This window comes from Rhinoderma darwinii, chromosome 5 (genome assembly GCF_050947455.1).
Source record: "Rhinoderma darwinii isolate aRhiDar2 chromosome 5, aRhiDar2.hap1, whole genome shotgun sequence".
Lineage (NCBI taxonomy): Eukaryota > Metazoa > Chordata > Amphibia > Anura > Rhinodermatidae > Rhinoderma > Rhinoderma darwinii.
In genome coordinates, this window is record NC_134691.1 from 285,833,009 (window position 1) to 285,854,104 (window position 21,096).

Here is a 21,096-nt window from a genome sequence, read left to right on the forward strand (position 1 = left end):
CAGGCCATTGTTTACCAACTCAAATGCCGCGTTCTAAATAAGGGAAATAAATGGCTGACTTGGAAATGATGTTTCATGTGATTTCACATTCTCCTTCAAAAATCGTATGATTCGTTTAAGACTTCAACCTCACAAAACAGAAACTATGGGGCCAAGTAGTTGTAGTTACTGTAAGGGTATGTGCACACACACTAATTACGTCCGTAATTGACGGACGTATTTCGGCCGCAAGTCCCGGACCGAACACAGTGCAGGGAGCCGGGCTCCGAGCATCATACTTATGTACGATGCTAGGAGTCCCTGCCTCGCTGCCGGACAACTGTCCCGTACTGTAATCATGTTTTCAGTACGAGACAGTTGTCTTGCAGAGAGGCAGGGACTCCTAGCGTCGTACATAACTATGATGCTAGGAGCCCGGCTCCCTGCACTGTGTTCGGTCCGGGACATGCGGCCGAAATACGTCCGTCAATTACGGACGTAATTAGTGTGTGTGCACATACCCTAAGAGTGTTCAGGAAAGTCACACAATGTATGTTGGTTCGGTAGAAACACGGCATCCAAATTAAATAGGGATTCCTCCTTTTATTTTTAGGTGCAAGAATATTGTTCTTTATCTAGTACTGCATGAGCCGAAAGGAACGCGGCAACCAACCCTACTTTGCTCCAACGTCTCCTGAGGCTGTAGTCATTTCTACTGCTCTATCCATCGAGCCAGTGGTATTTCCTATATAACCTCCATGCCTGTAGCCATATTGAACAAAGCCAGCCATTCAGAGCTCCGTTCAATGGTTGCACTGTGCACATACAGGGCCTTCCAAAAGTATTCAACCACCTAAGGCCTCGTTCACATCAGTGTTGGAGGCTCCTGAGAATATTGGAAAACAGCTCAAATTGCCACGGTATTGTTTCTTGTAAAACCCTGGACCCCCCTCGGGCGGGGTGCTCCGGAAGCACGGGCTGTTTCTAACAGCCTCTGGCTTCAGGGCAATGATTGGAGACCACTAGCAGTGGTCTCCGATCAGATTTAACCCCTCAGAAGCAAGCGCCGCATCGGAGTTGTTTTAGAGGGAGGGAGCTCCCTCTCTCACCCCACTGGCACTCTGCGTGCATCGCAGGGTGCTGATAGTTTCTATGGCAGCCTAGGGGGCATACCAAAGACCCCAGGTCTGCCTTTAGTGATTGCCTGTTAGGAGATGCCAGTCAGTTTTACACTGACAGGCAATAATACACCGCAATACAAATGTATTGCAGTGTGTTAAAAAAAAAAAAAAGAAGAAGATCAAAAGATCTCATAGTGAAGTCCCCTAGTGGGACTAAAAAAATTGTAATAAAAAGTTTGAAATCAAAGTCCCAAGTAAAAAAGAAATAAATGAAAAACCCACTTTTTCCCCTTACAAAATATTTTATGAAAAAAAAGTAAAAATGTACTCACATTTGGTACCGCCGCATCCGTAACGAACCCAACTATAAAACGATTACATTATTTCACCTGCACAGTGAACGCCGTAAAAAATAAAAAACAATGCCGGAAATGCGGTTTTCTGTTCATTCTACCTTAAAAATACAAAAGTGATCAAAAAGTCGTATGTACTACAAAATGATACCAATAAAAACTACAAGTCGTCCCGCAAAAAAAAAAAAAAAAAAAAAAAAGGAAGCCCTTATACCGATGCATCGGTTGAAGGAAAAAAATAAATAAAAAAATAAAAAAAGTTATGGTTCTTGAAATATAGCAACACAAAAACAAATAATTTTGAAAAAAAAAAAAGAAGAAAAGTTTACTGTGTAAAAGTAGGAAAACATAAAACACCTATATAAATTTTGTATCGCCGCAATTGTAGCGACCCGCTGAATAAAGATATTATATGTAATTTATACCACACGGTAAACTGCGTAAAATTAAGACGCAAAAAAGAATGCCGAAATTTGTTTTTTCCCAGTACCCCACTAAAAAATGTAATCAATAAATTACATGTACCCCAAAATGGTGCTATTAAAAAATACAACTTGTCCAGCAAAAAAAAAAACAAAAAACAAATATCCTTATCCTGCTAGGTCGATGGAAAAAAAAATAAAAATAAATAAATAGTTAGAGCTCTTTGAATGGGACGATGGAAAAACTTTGCTTGGTCATTAAGGTTTAAAATACCTTCAGTATTAAGGGGTTAACTGCAGAATGACTGAAGTCAACATACTGATCCAAAAAAAGGCCATACAAATGTCTCTTTACAAGTACAATCACGCCACAAAAGCCACCCCCTACTCCTTTTAATCAGCTTTATTGAATGTGAACACTTCCCTAGAAATCGTGATTGATTTCTGTTCTTGAACAAAAAGAAGTATACACCGGTACTTTTTTACATATAAAAATGACAAACGTACAAAACGGCATATGCACAAAAAAAAACGTGCATGCCATAAAATGCAAACATAATAACTTTTTTCAGTTATACGTTTTTTAAACAAAGAGCGTACAGCCACTGTATGTGAACAGAGCCTTACAGTTATTGTATTATATCAGTTACAGAACATCCCAATATACGGGATACGCTCAGTTTCAAATACTGCAATTAAACTCCTATTCCTCATAAAGTCTGATATACTGACAGATGGAGGGTCCTGATATCCAGCACTAGGAATATTTGTCTTTCTAGTGATTTGGCTTTGTACTGTACATCCCAGACGAGGTATATTTATTCATGCATTGTGCAGAGATCTAAATAACTGCTGTCTATGCTGGTTTTCTGTTGCTTAGCATTGGCAAAAGTTCATTTAAAAACAAAAAACAAAAGAATGGCATTGATTATTATTTTGTGATCTATAAAGGTCATATGATGGGGTGCCAATCTCTACAGCAAAGAAACAGAACTCTAATTTGTCAAACGGGGATTTCCAACATACACATAAGAAATAGGGAGGTTTAGAAATCCATGGTTAGTTCTGTTGTGCGACTTGTCGATTGGCTGCAGGTCAGCCCTGTTTAAGAGGCTATTTTAATCTAATCTCATACAACCCATTTGAGTGCCTGACACCCCAAAGTTTGGCAGATCCCACGAAGGTTGCAGTTCTGAAAAGGGGTAGCACCAGGGGCAGATATAAACAGCAGAGTTCCCCTGTGCAATGGTAGCATGTGGGGCCTGTGTTTTCCCTCTGCTGTAACCCCCAGGGTCCCAAACCCAAAGATTCTCCTCACTGCACCCACCCCACAGCGAGGAGGATTTTGAACATGCTGTTCTCAATGGCTTCCGGCATCCCCATAAACTTTGAATGAAGCAGCAACAGCAGCAGCTCCATTCAATGTACTTTGCACTGTGGCCAAGATATGAGAAAGAACAGGTAGTCCAGCACTCCCGGCCTCGTAATTGGTGTGTGTCCCAGCAGTGACCAAGCAGTTATCGATTCTGGGAATACCCTTACATTATGGCATGGGCACAGAACTTGACCAGCGGTTACTGACAGCCAGGATTCCCCTGAAAAAGCCCTTATAAGCCGTGGACAATAACGCCCGCAACATTTAAGTGGTTTGACAGAGTAAGAAGGTCACCTGTCGGTGCATGGCAAACTTGATTGCTGGCCACCAATGGGTTGCAATAACAGCCAAAAGACCTAAGGCCTGCCATGGATGTATGCCTATAGCAGACTGCCTGTCAGATATACACTGACAGGCATTATATAAGCGATCAAAAGATCACCTTGTAAATTCCCTAAGTGTGACTAAAAGAAATTTCACTTTAAAAAAATAAAACAAACATTTTTTCTTTATAAGGTGGTTTTAAGCTGCAAAAATAAATAAAAAGTAAAAAAAAAAAAACAATCAAAATATACAGTGAAGGAAATAAGTATTTGATCCCTTGCTGACTTTGTAAGTTTGCCCACTGTCAGACATGAACAGTCTAGAATTTTTAGGCTAGGTTAATTTTACCAGTGAGATATATATATATATATATATATATATATATATATATATAAAAAATAAATAAAAAATAAATGAAAATCACAGTCAAAATTATATTTATTTACATTGTGCACAGAGAAATAAGTATTTGATCCCCTACCAACCATTAAGAGTTCAGCATCCTCCAGACCAGTTACACGCTCCAAATCAACTTGGTGCCTGCATTAAAGACAGCTCTTACATGGTCACCTGTATAAAAGACTCCTGTCCACAGACTCAATTAATCAGTCTGACTCTAACCTCTACAACATGGGCAAGACCAAAGAGCTTTCTAAGGATGGCAGGGACAAGATCATAGACCTGCACAAGGCTGGAATGGGCTACAAAACCATAAGTAAGACGCTGGGTGAGAAGGAGACAACTGTTAGTGCAATAGTAAGAAAATGGAAGACATACAAAATGACTGTCAATCGACATCGATCTGGGGCTCCATGCAAAATCTCACCTCGTGGGGTATCCTTGATCCTGAGGAAGGTGAGAGCTCAGCCGAAAACTACACGGGGGGAATATGTTAATGATCTCAAGGCATCTGGGACCACAGTCACCAAGAAAACCATTGGTAACACATTACACCGTAATGGATTAAAATCCTGCAGTGCCCGCAAGGTCCCCCTGCTCAAGAAGGCACATGTACAGGCCCATCTTAAGTTTGCAAATGAACATCTGGATGATTCTGAGAGTGATTGGGAGAAGGTGCTGTGGTCAGATGAGACTAAAATTGAGCTCTTTGGCATTAACTCAACTCGCCGTGTTTGGAGGAAGAGAAATGCTGCCTATGACCCAAAGAACACCGTCCCCACTGTCAAGCATGGAGGTGGAAACATTATGTTTTGGGGGTGTTTCTCTGCTAAGGGCACAGGACTACTTCACCGCATCAATGGGAGAATAGATGGAGCCATGTACCTTCAAATCCTGAGTGACAACCTCCTTTCCTCCACCAGGACATTAAAAATGGCTCGTGGCTGGGTCTTCCAGCACGACAATGACCCGAAACATACAGCCAAGGCAACAAAGGAGTGGCTCAAAAAGAAGCACATTAAAGGTCATGGAGTGGCCTAGCCAGTCTCCAGACCTTAATCCCATCGAAAACTTATGGAGGGAGCTGAAGATCCGAGTTACCAAGCGACTGCCTCGAAATCTTAATGATTTACAGATGATCTGCAAAGAGGAGTGGGCAAAAATTCCATCTAACATGTGTGCAAACCTCATAATCAACTAGAAAAAACTTCTGACTGCTGTGCTTGCCAACAAGGGTTTTGCCACCAAGTATTAAGTCTTGTTTGCCAAAGGGATCAAATACTTATTTCTCTGTCCACAATGCAAATAAATATATATAATTTTGACAATGTGATTTTCAGTTTTTTTTTTTATATAATCTATCTCTCACTGGTAAAATTAACCTAGCCTAAAAATTCTAGACTGTTCATGTCTTTGACAGTGGGCAAACTTACAAAATCAGCAAGGGATCAAATACTTATTTCCTTCACTGTATATAGATCGTAACATCTGCACACCACCTTCATTCAAGAGCGGTGAAGGCGGCCATCCACCAATACCCAGGACAAGGAAGATAAGGATTTCTGCACGATCAATGACTTCTCGGAAGGTTTCAATATCTCGAGGTGCACTTTGTTTATAAATGTCGAGAGTGTTGCTTTCATACGACTACAATTTGTCTTTTCAATGTCAATTCTTTTTTTTTAGCCGATTTTTCCATGTAGGGAAAACGCTTCTTTGTTGTACAAGGAATATATATATATAGAAACGCACCAAACATATATAGAGGGTGATCATGTATATCATCAGAAGAAAGGTGCAGATTATTAAAATGTACATAAATTAGAAATTTTTTAAAAAAGTTCCTCATTTATTGGAATTACTATCTTACTATCTTTACATATACACAACGTATTTATTTATTTTTGGTATCGCCCTAGTTGTTTTTACGGCTTATTCTGCACGTCCATACAAAGCGCAAAAAATCAGTAATCAATGTTTTTTTTCTCTTCATTTTCCACCCCACAAATATTTTTTTCCCCCGTTTCATAGTACATTATACGGTACAATAAAGGATGCCAGGACTACAACTTGTCCCGCAAAAATCATACCCTCATAGGGCTATATTGACGGTGAGAAAAATAAATAAAAATAAGTTATGGCTTTTGAAAGGTGGGTAGGAAAAAATGAACACCTGAAAAATGGCTGCGATGGGAAGGGGTTAAAAAGAGCATTTTATGACTTGGTCAGCTCTAAGAGATCTATTTATTAATGTGTGCAGTTTGTGAAGTCTGGTGACAGATCCCATGATCCAGCGCAGCCAAGTTTTACTACCTCACCCCTTTTATCTGTTTCCAGTGCTCTACTGACACTTCTAAAGCACGATACAAGAGTGTGACATTGTAAAAATGTGGTAAGAAGGTCTAGGAGCAATGGTGTGGCATCACTGAGGTAGTGTCGGCTGTATTGTATATGTGCTCAAAATCTCAGAAACATCTGTGCGTGGGCAAGCGGAGAATGAGATCCATACAGTCTGGGCAGTCACATGTGTGAGCAATTACGATGAGGAAGATACGAGGGAGGTGTCGGTTACCATCTGCTATTTTCTAGAAGTCTGCAGGACGCTGAACTCAGAAGAGATGACCTTGGTCAACTCCGCAGCATCAACTTGCCATTCCTGCTTTTAACAATAAGACATGAATAATTTATCAAAACAAAACCAGAACAGACATTCTTAATGGATCAGAAACATATGAAACAGCGGTCACTGGGCTGACTTTCACAGTCTCGGATGCCCGTTGACATGTTATGGGGTCTAGTATACAGCTGCGTACTGCGAGATAAAAGTGTGTTTCTTTTTTCATCCTTTATTATTATTTAACGATATCCAAAGAAAAAAACAGCTAGACAGTACAGTCCCACATCATCCTAGGACGGAAGAAAATATCTGCAGCACTCCAATATTCTTCAGTCCTTTTATTGATCACCACCTTTTGTCAAACAATATTGCCACGGGTTATGGGATCGGAGGTCTTAGATCCATGGCAAGGTATCACAAAACAGGATTATCAATTAAAAACTAAAAATAAATGAATAAATAAATAAATAATTGGTGAGCGTCGCAGATATTTTGTTTTCTCTTGGGATAACGAATTCAACAAAAACGGAAGCAATAAGTAACGTGCATGATAAACACGAGTGGATGGAACAGACGACCACCAAGTAATATAAAAGCCCTACTTTACCGGTTAGGTCACAAATGATCAATTAAACTCTCTAAGGCGACATGTACACGACTGTTTGTAATGTGCGGCCCATAAACAACAGATTAGTGGTCTGTTTTTTTTAGGTCCATATGTCAGAGTGTCCACCGCATCAGTTTTGTATGTCCACGGTTTATACGTCGTCGTAGACTTGAATGGGTGAAAACAGACACAAACAAGAACAGGAATAGAACCTGCTTTATGTTATGAGGCCCGATGCCATGGCCTCCACACGGTACTGTGAAAAACACGATATCGTGCATGGGGCCATAGACATAAATGGGCCACTGTGCTATACGTTAAAAAAAACAAAAAAACAACCCAGATTGCACACTGATGAAAACGGTTGTGTGCACGTAGCCTAAGAAGTAGATTTTCCAAAAATTAAAAGGCTAAATCTCATAAAAACGCTCAGGCTGGATGCACATGTGGAATTTTTTTTAGCCAACGCCAGGAGTTTATCCAAAAGGAAGGAAAGGTATAAAAGGAAAGACTTAGGGCCAGTTCACACAGAGATTTTTGATACGGAAACCGCATCGGAAAACGCGCCAAAAAATGTCCGGAAATGCCTCCCATTGATTTCAATGGGAGGCGTTTTTTCCCGCGAGCAGAAAAACCGGCTTGCGGGAAAAAGGGGGGGACATGCCCTATCTTCGGACATTTACGCTTCTCACCTCCCATTGAGTGTTTTTTGCCCGTGGCGCTCAATGGCCGCGGGCGAAAAAAGACGCGAAAATTGGCGTGCAGGCAGAGTAAAATCTGCCTCAAAATTCCAACTGGGATTTTGAGGCAGATTTTCTGCCTGCAAAATACTCTGTGTGAACCCAGCCTTATACTCCGCATGTGTATCCACTCTGCAAAACTGCACCAAAAACTGCATGTGTGATTCAAGCCGTATTCTACTTCCACTCTCAACTAAAAATTATTTTAACCCTTTCTCTTAAGCACTGGGAATGATTAATGATGAATCAATTCTTATAAATACTAAATTTTATTAAAAGGTGTTGGCTACTACTGGACAACTGATGACCTATTCACCGGATAGGTCATCAGTCGATGATCTGTGGGGTCCAACACCCGGACCCCGCACAGTTAAGCCGTTGCGGCTGCCCCTGAGCACCGGACGTAAATGCCGGAAATAGTTGGCTCCAGCCACTGAATAGTGGCCAGGCTTTAAGTGCATAGAAGCAGAGCTGCAGTTCGGCAGCACGGCCGCTATACTATGTACTGAGCCAACTGCCCCCGGCTCCGTACATTGCATAATGGACCATAACATCTGGTGCCCGGAGGCAGCCGGAGTGGCTTAACTGTGCAGGGTCCGGGTGTCAGACCCGCACCGATGATACACTGATGACCTATCCGGTGGATAGGTCATTCGTTGCTCAGCAGTGGACAACCCCTTTAATATTAAAGACTTGGTAATTTGAAAGTCGCTCATATGGTTTTAATGTGGAATGAGCCTTGATATACTGTAGATAGGAGAAATTCTAAAACGGGTTTTGTGATGGTCCATCAAAGATGTTTGGGATTGATCTAAATGATAGTATCAGAGATGCAATTTATTTTTTTCTGCTAATCTTATTTTGTTTTTCTTAGTTATGATTGTTGTCATATCTCGATTTTAGCACCATTTTCTATGCATTGTTTTAGAATAACTACGGTATATATTTCTGCATACGGTGTAGGTCTCTTTTAAGACATGTATAATATAAATATGTTGGTGTGTGGAAAAATGTATAATGATATTTATAGATTGATAAAAATTAATAATAATAAAACAACAATCTTCCAACACATCAATTTATCTGCCAATCTCTACTACTTTAACATAATAACAATTAGTGGTCCAGTCTTATGAAAATAAAGCTTAATCAATGTAGAATGAAAAGTTATGCCAATTTGTGAAATACTTTGTGTTTTAATTATTAACCCTTTCAAGATTCAGAGATTTTGTGCAACAGCAGAATACACAGGGCTAGGCAGACAAACGAATAAGAACACCAAAAATAATAATATACAAATAAAACAAAACAGAGCGGCCATCGCTAGCGCCAACAATACCGCTAGCCTAGGGGTAGGCAACCTATTTTGTATGGTGTGCTGATTGAGAAAAAAATAAAAATAAATGAAGTACTCAGATAAACCAATTAATCAGATCATTAAACTTACATTTCAGTGTGGCCCTTGGCGCTGGACACCGGGAGAGGGAAGTGTGCCAGTAAACCATGCCCCACATGCCGGCTGTGGCACTGCTGTAACAGGTTGCGGACCCCTGCGCTAGCCTCTCTCAATCTCAGAGGACGGCATCCGATATACATATACGCAGAGCCGTAGTAAGGCCTAGTGGATGGGCCCTAAACTTCACATGCAGTGATTTGCACCCACTAACTGAATAACAATTGGAAGTGTATGCCAAATATAAAAGTCTCTACTACACACACACACACTTTTTTTTTTTTATCCGGTTACGGAGAGAAAATCTTCTTGGTCTGCTACAAACCGCATAGAAAATCACTCATTGTTATTTACCAAGCTGTACCAATTGGCATCTTGTTTAGAAAAGCCATTTAGCCTTCTGGTGCTTAGCTTTGCAAGCATTTTCAAGCAAAGTCTTTCCAGCATCTACCTTCTGTCAGTTTATTTTAGCTTTGAATATAAACTGTAGTATGAAACATGTTTCAAGCATATAATATAAAAAGAAGATCTGCATCTGTAATGTGCAGTACCGGATAACAAACCGAGAAACAACCTTTTTGCCATTATACCCAAATACAATCCGTAGGCTCCAAACCCAGAAAGAAATACAGCACCAAAAGGTAATATGAAATCACAATCCTTGTAAGGCTTCGTTCACATCTCTGTTGGGATTCATGGGTTGCGTCTGACATTTTCGAACCCATGAACGGAATCCAAACTGAAACAAACGGATGACGGATCCGGTGCAAAGGGTTTTAAATGGTCACCGTTGTTTAAGGGTTCCGTCGTTTTCACAGAATGAATACTGTAGTCGCCTGCGCTATTCATTCAGTCAAAACGACGGAACCCTTACATACCTGGTTTTGGTTTGAAAAATACTGGCAAAATCTTCAACAAATCTGCACTGTGGGAACAAACCCATAAGATGCTGGAATCCCCAGAAACGCTCTGGCCTGGAGGAGCCCCTGACATAGTCGTCCATAAAGATGCCGGAAACCCCCAGCCAGAGCTCCAGATATCACTGTTCATATTTCACCTATGGAGTCCCTGGCCAGAGTGTCCTGTAGTGCTTAGGCCTTAGGACTCAGGAGCTCCTCCAGTCTCGGATGTCACGATCAACAGTAAACTTAACTGTAGCAATCACGGTGTCAGGCAGATGAAGCCAAGGCAAATAAGATCATGGGGTGCATCAAAAAGGGCATAGATGCAAATGACGAAAACATCGTACCTGCACATCACTATTCAGACTGAAAACCGAATATTGTGTACAGTTTTGTACAACAATGCACAAAAAAAAAATATATAAAAAAAAAAAAAAAAAGACTTTGAACCCGCTTAAGCTCTATTAAAGGACTACAGTCCCCAGAAAGCTTATGAAAATTAAGTGTTTTTCTTGTATAGTATTAAAAGTCATGGTTACTAGATCACAGGAAATTAAGCTTTGATCCAGGGAACTATTCTAGTTTCCATGCTTAGAGTGGGGAAGGATTTATTTCCCCGAGATGAGGAAAATTGGCCTTCCTCTGGATCAACATTGCAAGAATAAGGACTGAACTGGATAAACTTATGACTTTTTTTCAGCCTTACATACTGTTACTATGTTCACACTAGCATCATGGCTTCTGTTTCTAATTCTATGACAAATTGATTATCTAATGGATCCAAACGGTGACCAGTGGTCATCATGTACTTGGCATTTATCAGGGTTGCGCCAAGGTTTTTCATCCTTTTGGTGGCAAGAACAGTACTGCAAGCTGCTCTATTCTTGCAGTCAAGTGACAGAAATCCTGATGGAACCCCCCAAGGAGTCTATGATCGCAGATTTGAACAGTGGCTTAACGGATTATTCCCATGATGGACACACACACATACATAGATAGATATATATATATCTATCTATATCTATACACACACACACACACACACACACACACACACACATATATATACAGAAATAGGACCGGCACCTATCTCCAGAATAGGTATTTCCCGACTGAGTATCCCCTGGTGATCCACTGCCTGCCGGATTCAGGCAAAGAATAAAGACTATCCATTAATTTCTATGGGAGTTACACGAAGTACAGTAAAAAATAGTGTAGTACCGTGTTAGCCAGAGACCATATGAAATGTTAAATACTTTTGTGTCAAAAAAGACAAAAGTATAGAAGGTATGATACCTTTATTGGCTAACCATAAAAGTTCTATATGCGGCTTTCAGAGCACAGAGGCCCCTTCTTCAGGCAGTTTACAAATGAATGACTTAGAAAAAATCTGCTTTTTTCTAAGTCATTCATTTGTAAACTGCCTGAAGAAGGGGCCTCTGTGCTCTGAAAGCTTGCATATAGAACTTTTATGGTTAGCCAATAAAGGTATCATACCTATTATACTTTTGTCTTTTTTGACACAAAAGTATTTAACATTTCATATGGGAGTTACAGAAACAGCCGAGCGCGCTAGGACCCCTGTTCTGGATATGCTATAAATGATACTGCTGGATGACAGCAACGAACGGAAGACAAATACAAAAACACATGTAGCAATAGCAGCTATAAAACAAAATTACGATCTAAAAGGCGAATAATCTATTTTTTTTTTCTAATGCAGAGATGAGATGGACTCACTGCTCTCTTAAGGTCTCCAGCACTACAGAAGAGGACTCTCGGAAGATGAAGGACATGAGCTACTATCCCCTACACTCAGGATATTTATACACTGTAGCAGCTATATGTACATTATTACTTTTTACTATGTAAAGGCCAATGATCTCAATGCAATTTACTATCCCTTTCATTACCATGCCAAAAAAACTGAATAGAATGAAGACAAATTAGAAGTCCCTCATAGGCACAATCCCTTAGTATATTTGGATAGCAGAGGATCATCTAGGATACATAACATCCACTTTTACATGTTGTGGTTATTAGACGTTAGTTATTATTGCAAAAAAATCTCTCAAGAATCTTTTACGTTTTTTGTTTTTTTTCCGTTCATCGACCACAAAACGTGCTAGAAAGTTTATCAATAGAAATTACCTTGAATAGTAACTCGCTGGTGTTCTTGGCACAATAATAGAGCTTTACACTCCCCATTTGAAATCCTTTGCCGGTTGTCTCCAGGGCCTTGTGAAGGTCAGCAACATGTAAGAGTATTGAAAATAAGGGATTGATTCCTACTCCACCAGCTATTAAAACCAGATCCACAGGAGAGTCAGATGCTTGAGGATCAAAGAAGAACTCTCCCCCCACTCGTAGAGCTACTTCTGAGCCGAGAACACACTGATACAGAAGAGACACCATTAGTAGTTTAAAAAAAAAAAAAAAGGAGTAATGCAATAATAATACTAACAACTCAAATAAAACCAATATAAAATGTAAAAAGCAACATTATAAATACAATAAAAATTGCAAATATGATGCATTTGTGTATGCAAGCACAAGGGAAATGACATAAGAGGGATTGGTGTGCACTTATCTTAATAAACAGACCAAAAACCAAAAGCCATCATGGAACAAAGAAATTTCCAATTGTGTATTAAATGAATAGATAAAAAATATAACTTTATACAAGTTTAGAGAAATACATGTGGCATATGTAGTTCACTGAGTAATAATTGTTTTTCTTGTGTTCTTTATCCCCCCACTGATCACAGTTTCAGATGTAAAAAGCAAGATATATTCCAGGGATACACAATCTGCACCCTGTAATATGAAAAATTGGCATGGCGCAGTAAACACTTGGCAAAGCAGTTCATTGGCACGGCCATTCTGGTTCCATGCTATTCTGAGCTTTGCCTGCTCCATCACACAAAACAAGGATGTTTATTAACATGCATTACTGAATATCTCGTGGAAGTAATATACAGAAAAGAATGACTGATTTAAGGAAAAATAAAATTGCGAAAATAAATACGATTGCTACACAGAAAGAAGCCAAAGTAAAAACGTTAACATTAATTGAATATAGATAACCTAAATTCCTTATAGATTGTATGCAATAAATGGACACAACCTGATACTTTTTGTTTAAGGAGTTCTAGAACAGAAGAATATATATGATGTACGGTTTTAATGTATCTTTGCCTCTGCTACATTCCGAAAATTCGGCATTGACAGGGCAAACCGATGGTGACTTTTTCACATCTATGGACTTTCGACTAGATGATGCAGTAAGTGGAGAGAGGCTACAATGAGGGTCTATTTTTTTTTTTTTGGAGGACCCAGCACTTCCATGTATTACAAGGACAGCTCTTTGGTATCAGAACTGTGTAATGCTTCAATTCTTCTATGGTGGTGCTGCAGGGGAGATGAACACTTACACTCCCATACATTACAGTTGATCACTTGAACACCCTGTGATCAGCTTACTTTTGGGAGACCCTTCTATCATAAAAGGGATTGTAAAAAGTGATGTGGTCGTTTCAGAATTAACGATCATGCGTGGGGTACATGAGGAAGAACACTATTCCTGACCATTATATAAAACTTGTGTCTGCATTTGTCAGCAGTTTTCCCCTCTGCAGGCTTCATATCTAATTGTCGGCTTTCCCTGAACATAGGTTTGAGTGGGTGGAGACTAGATGCCATGATGTTTTCTATACACAGCACACAGAGAAGAGATCCTACTCCTCTCTCTCTGTAGCAGACCCTCAGAAGCAGCAGCATGGAGGGTATTGTACAGCAGTACTGAAAGCAGCAACAGTCTCTGGCCCCATGCACACACATATTTTTTTCCTCCCGTAAATACGGGTCCTTTGTCACACGTATTCGACCCACATTCCACCAGTATTTACGGACCTGTGCCCGTAAATACGTGTCCGTTGTCGCCAGTATTCCACCCGTATTCACGGACCAGTTTTCTCTGCACTAATCGGCAGCCCCTTCTCTCTATCAGTGCTGGATAGGGAAGGGCAGCCCTTTCGGGCAGGGTTTCCGCAGCGATTGAAAGTAAAAGAAGTTCATACGTACCCCGGCCGTTGTCTTGGTGACGAGTTCCTCTTTTGACATCCAGTCCGACCTCCCTGGATGATGCGGCAGTCCATGTGACTGCTGCAGCGGTCACATGGGATGAAACGTCATCCCGTGAGGCTGGACTGGAGGAAGAAGCAGGGAGTTCTGGGTAAGTTAACTTTTAATACTACTAACTCCAGCGGTAGTCACTGTCCCGGGTGATGAGAGTTACTGCCGATGAGTTAACTCTTTCAGCACCCCGCACAGTGACTATCCCCTGACGTCGCCTAGCAATGCTCCCGTAATTACGGGAGCACACACGAAGCCACCCGTAATTACGGGAGCCCCATAGACTGCTATGGGCCTGCCTGTGCCGTAATTACGGCCTGAAATAGGACATGTTCCATATTTTTCAACGGCCCGGGCGCCTTCCCGTAAGCAAACAGGAAGGTACCCGTGGCCAATAGAAGACTATGGGCCTGGAATTATGGGGGGGGTGTGTCTCTGTACGTGTACGTACACACACACACACACACACACACACACACACACACACACACACACACACACACACATTAAATCTCAATCCTTTTGCTGCTACAGAAAATGCTGCAGAATTTTCGCACAGAATTCCATTGCGGAATTCTGGCTGGGGACTCTGGTCTTTGGCAAGCAACGTCGGGGGCTCATTCTGGAGCGGAATCTCCGGCCAGAGCGTTGCCGACGTGCTGGCCAGGGATTCCGCTCCTGGAGAAGACTTTGGCATCACATAAGGACAGGGACATCAGGGGCTACTCTTGGGGCGGAATCCTACAGCCAGAACACCTGAGGGAGCACCTGATGTCACGGTCTATATATGGAGAGTGACGTCAGGGGCACCTCCAGGAGCAGAATTCCCAACCAGAGCGTGGTCAATGCTCTGGCTGCAGATTCTGCTCCTAGAGGTAGCCCCAAAGACACTAACTACAGGAAGGGGGGGTGTAGCGCTACCTACATGGTGGGTTGTGTGTGATTCTATCTACATGGGCACTGTGGCACAAAAGGACACTATCTACAGGGGCATTGCAGCACTAGCTACATGGACACTGTACTGTTTTTAGGGGGTTGGGACAAAAAAAAACAAATACCCTGACAAATGAAATCCATTAGTTTTTTTAGCGGCCATGACAAACGGGCATTAAAGTCTGACAGAGAAAAATTTTGGAGACACAGGGGTGCAAAACAGCATGACAAACAGACAGATGATCAGTCTTTAAAGGCCATTTTTTTCACGGTCATGTGAGTGTAGCCTAAAAAGGATCTTCTATATGTTTTCCAGTTCAGATCTATAAAACATTGTAATGTCAGAATATCAGCAGCCATCTTGGCCCAATATCCTCTTCAGAAACCCAGGCCTCGCTGATAACACCAGTTTATTGTAAGTCAGAAAGCGCATGTATATTGACGCTGCAGAAAGTGGATTTTTAAGTTTTAAGAAGATGGAACAGTCAGTCGGCCTTTAAAAAGAGGAGTAATCTAAACCAGATATCATCAAGCCAACATTGGCATGTTTCAACTCCATAAAAGCGGTTTACACTGCTGAACATAGAGTGGGTGTAAAGAACTTTGGCCAGAGGGTTAAATTAGTAAAATAACGCAGGGCAGAATACTCCAAGACATGGAGAACTAAACTTGGCTAGAAGACACATGACAGGCTTGAACCTTATGTTCACAGCTTGACTCTACCGACCTGTGCATTTGTGAGGACATGACATTACACAAAAGAATGCAGGGGTCTCTTGTGCAAAAAAATATTTGCTGTGGCAGTCCAGAGCCAGATCACATAGTAAAAAAACAAAAAAGTTCCAGGCACTGATACCAAAGACAATACGTCTGCTGATTTTGGGATGATACATTTCATTATACACTTTGTGTAAATGTGTTTACAAGGCGCAAGCCCCAAGCTTAGGCTGTGTTCACATCTGCGTCAGGGCTCCGTTCCGACGAAGCGGTCCTACGGAACGGAGCCCTGACTGACACAAACTGAAACCATAGGTCGAATACGGTATTCGTCCCGTACAAATGACGGAACTTTTGCACAACGGAGGCAAACAAACCATTGGCACCGGATCCGTCACCAGTGAAATCAATGGTGATGGAAACGGAAACCTATGTTTCAGCTTGCGTCAGTCAGGGCTTCGTTCCGACAGAAACGGAGCCCTGACGCAGCCTAAACGGAGAGATTTTAATTCCAACAGAGGTCTAAAAAATATATATATATTGTGTGATGGTGGTTTCTTGCAGCACCACTTCAAATAGCAATTCCCCATTAAATAGAATTCGAATTTCTCATTTTAGTTTATGGCAGCGTTCCGGCCATAACAATCAAGAAAACAGAGAATTAAAAAATGGCTGCAGTTTATCTGGGATGTGTGTTTTATTTTTTTTATTAGGGGCTTGAAATTAAATAAAGAAGCCAAAAAAGCAATACTTACCTATCCTTGCCCCCCCCAGCGATTCTTTACATGCACATAGCATGTGACCGCAGCAGCCAGAGTGCTCAGCGGTCACGTTGTAGTTCTGGTATTTTGCCAAAAAATAAGATTTGTCACCAGTGTGCCCTCTGATTGGCTGAAGCGGTCACAGGCTACGCACATGTAAACAATCGAGAGCATCAGCACTGGAACGCCGGGGGCAAGAATAGGCAAGTATTGCTTTTTGGTTTATCCATTTCATTTCCAGCCCCTAATAAAAAGAATTTACATCCCGAAAAACCCCTTTAAAACTTGTCTGCAGACTACAGGATGATTGTCATAAAAAACAGTCTGTATAGTGGAACTGAAATGTAAACATTTAATACTACAGGTGTCATTTATACATGGAGGCTGCAGTGTGAATACTCCCATATATATATATATATATATATATATATATATATATATATATATATATTTATTTGAGACTGTATGTATAATGGTTAGTGATAGACCATCACTTTACCTGCGTATGCATCCAGTGAGCAGGAGGATGTAGGTTGTATTTCACCGCAAGCTCCAGAACTCCTTCTCTTTCCAGAAGTCCGGGACTTGAACAAATAGAAAAGCCTCCAACTTTAGGAACCCCAGGAATAAAGAAATCGACCCTGACAATAAATAGTAGATGTTACGATTGAAAAAATAGTTTTGAAATACATTTAGTTACTACGTAAGGTTAAGGGTTATTTCCACCTTAGATATTGATCATATCCATGGGATATGCCATAAGTGCCAGAGATGCGGCTACCAGCTCTGACACCAGGACGTGGGCCACCCAACGCTCGTCCCGTCTGGTTAGGTGGTCGCCATATCCAGACGGAGAATGATTGGAGAGGTGTTTGCGGTTCCCTCCATTCTGTTTTATAGGAGTTACAAAAACAGTCGAGAATCCTGTGAATATGCCATAGATGTCTAAAGATGGCAATACCCATAAAATGGGAAAAACTTCTTAATCTGTCAGAGCAAACTGTCATGGCTCTGTTAAAAATGGAAGCTATTATAGCAGCTATAATGCTGAATTAGTGTCTGTGCACATGGGTAATCCAATCCCCTGCCCCACCATTGAGAAATGCAAACAACGGCATGATAGAGATTTCAAGCGCGGGGCAGTCGCCTGTTTACATGTGCGGATATACTGGCGACAAACTGTAATTTTAAGTCAGCATAAAAGACGCGATCAATGACAAAAGTCTGACATATACACATTATACGGACAGCCTATGGATTATAATGGGCACGGTGTAATGCTTCATTTCCCATGTGTGGGGGGACTGAATGGAAAATGAAAACTTGTTGTTGGATTCCCCAAAATATTGCACCGGATCGCTGGGTATTTCATCAGCAGGATACCCTGTGATCAGCTTATCATAAGAGAAACCCTTGAAACCAAAATAAAATTGTCCAGAGCAGGCAACCTCTTCAAACCCAGAAATCTACCATTTGATCAGAAGTGCTCCGCGGCCAATGTAGAAGTAGGTTCCGTCCAGCTCACATTTACCGCATGCCACTCAAAATTCTGCCAGTTGCTCCTTAGTAACTACAAACTGTCACTTTGTCATCAATCACTTGCCTTTAGAAAGATGGTAGTTTGTAGTCACTTAGGCTCCATACACACGACCGTATTTTACATCAGTATATACGGTCCATAATTACGGACCCATTCATTTCTATTGGCTTTTCTATTTTTACTAATGGGTGTCATGGCTGAAAAACCGATAGAACCGGTCCTATTCTTGTCCGTAATTACGACAAGCACTCTCCCATAGAAGTCTACGGGAGCTTCAGTAAATACAGACGGCTACGGATGTGCATCCATATTTACGGAAGCGTTGCTAGGCAACATGTTGACGACATCACTTGCAGCCTCCCTCTTTATTTAGTGATCCATATATACGGATCAAATCGGGATGCAATAGGGACCGTATTTACGGACAACCTTCCATAAATAAGGATGAGTTACGGATCCGTATTTACTGATCGATGAAAATACGGTTGTGTACATGGAGTCTTATTTACCAAGAAGAAAGTGAGAAGCAGCTAACAGCAATGGAAATGGAATGGGGCACCGCTCAAGAATGATTTACACGGTTTTAGGAAGAGTTACTCTTAAGAGGATAAAGAACTCCCTGAAATTCCAAACATTCCAGATAAATAAAGTGAATGGAATCCACACACAACCCAGAAGAAAGTCGGGATCTTCTATTTTTCAGATTCTTAAGATTCGACATTCTATAGCAGCGGTCTCCGACCTGTAGCGGGACCACAACTGTAGTTCTGCAACAGCCAGAGGGCCACAGGTTGAATCTACAGATAATTCTATAAACTCCTCTCGTGCACTCACACTATAGTCTGTACATACAATGACTAGTCAGGTTTCCCGTGAGCTCATATAGCTCCTTCCCGAAGAAACAGAACTCATTTGTAAGGGTAAGATACACACAAGAAAACAGACAATTAAATTTATTTCACTCGGACTAAAATTGTTTTTTTTTTTTTTACATAAATGAAAACCATGCGAGTCCTACATAGATTAACAAACTGAAATTCAGGGACGTAAAGAAGCCGGGCATCTTATACAGCATGGCAGTGGTCAAATAAAAAAATTCCTCAATGTTTTTGTAACTAGAACAAGGATTCAAAGATCTTAAGAAACACGTTTTAAGCAAGAAAGAGAAGGCAGCCAATCAATACATGGTGCGCTGTATAAATAGTCCGACACGAGGTCATGGTTTTTCTTATTTAATTGAATCTTTAGACGCTCATTATATTATTACTATTATAAAAACTCTGAGATTTGATTGTTCCCAAAATAAATCAAGTGAAAAACGTAAGTGTGCCGTATTTCTTTCCAGAGACAAATACATTTCCTTACATAAATACACGTACGGTATGTTGTCATTTAGGATATTTGTTGTGAAGGATAACCCATATTAACCATTACTGTTAATACAGAAAGAAAATAGACACTGCTCACAATCCATGAATCACCAAGAACGAAACAAAATATAAGCGCGTTAGTCTAGAGCTCCCTCTTGTGGAGAAAGGGTTTAGCACCCCCAAAAAAAAAAAACAATGATTTTACATTAGATGTAAAGGGTTATTCCAGCAACTACAATGTCATTTAATGTGACAGAGCAAAAAATGAAGTATTTTCTCAATATACAGTATTTTAAAAAGTCAGCCCCCACGCAAAAACAATACATGGGCCCCTTGCACTCCTAAAAGTCATCAGAGAGCACCTCCCTTACCAGTAATTGTGGCATATGTCCCTTACATGTGACCTAATAGGCAGTCGGAAGCTTCTAGATGGTTTTGAGGGGCCAGTGGCCTCCTTATCTACTGGGCTTCTGAGCAGCTGCACAGGTCACACATATGGTATGTCCGCCCCGGTTGTTCATAACTGTGGTCATGCACTACGACCTCTAGGCAGAGATCCCAGTCAGCCATTTTTCAGGAGTGTTCACTGGCCGGTGTATGATCTCTGTTGGTTTTCCAGGCCTAGCAGAAGACTAAGCCTGACTATATAGCCTTATTCCCTGCTTGTGGTACACACATATTCTGTGCCTCCTCCATCTCTCCGAAGTCCAATGTAGATATAGAGGAGTGGGAAACTTGTAGTAGCGCTGTTAGCTGCTGGTCACGTAGGTGTTAGCTAATGACATGTCCACATCTAGCACCAGGGGGCAGCATTTTAGGAGACTCGCTTGGGACGGTTTGGAGATATCTAAAAAGATTTTCTTATTAGTGAACTAGACTGAAATGTATTACCTTGCAAGGGAATAGGAACCAGTTTTGATGGGCTATTGGAATACGCCTTTAATGGCGTTCCCTAGGTTTAAGTTATAATTCATTTTATTTGTGTAAGCCCATAAAGCACTGACGCTTTTCAATAAACACCCTTAAAATATTGCCGGCCGGTTACTTAGGTCGTCCATCAAGTTCAACCTTTCCTGGATCAATAATAGAACAAACTTTTAATGTTAAAACTTCATAACTGTGAGTCTGTGGAATAGTCTACCGCAGGAGCTGGTCACAGCAGGAACAGGAGACGGCGTAGAAAAGGCTTAGATAAAGAATTCTTGCTTGAATGTTGATCCAGATGGATCGCAACTTGGGGTCAGGAGGAAAATTTTTCCTTTCTAAGGAAGATGGTTAAGGCCTTCTGGGTATTTTTTATATTTACTTTTTTTTTTTTTTAACCTTCCTCTGGATCAATAGGGGTAAAA

General features: G+C 41.0%; 1 protein-coding gene across 2 annotated transcripts in view; it reads right to left on the reverse strand.

The window, feature by feature from the left end:
- Positions 1–21,096, reverse strand: part of OXNAD1 (oxidoreductase NAD binding domain containing 1) — a 52,688-nt gene that overhangs the window by 10,679 nt on the left and 20,913 nt on the right. For both annotated transcript variants that reach the window (XM_075828617.1, XM_075828618.1), the window contains 2 exons: positions 17,337–17,478; positions 12,444–12,686 (listed from right to left, as the gene is read on the reverse strand). In XM_075828617.1, the coding sequence (XP_075684732.1) occupies positions 12,444–12,686; positions 17,337–17,478 (385 nt within the window). The remainder of the gene's footprint in view (positions 1–12,443; positions 12,687–17,336; positions 17,479–21,096) is intronic.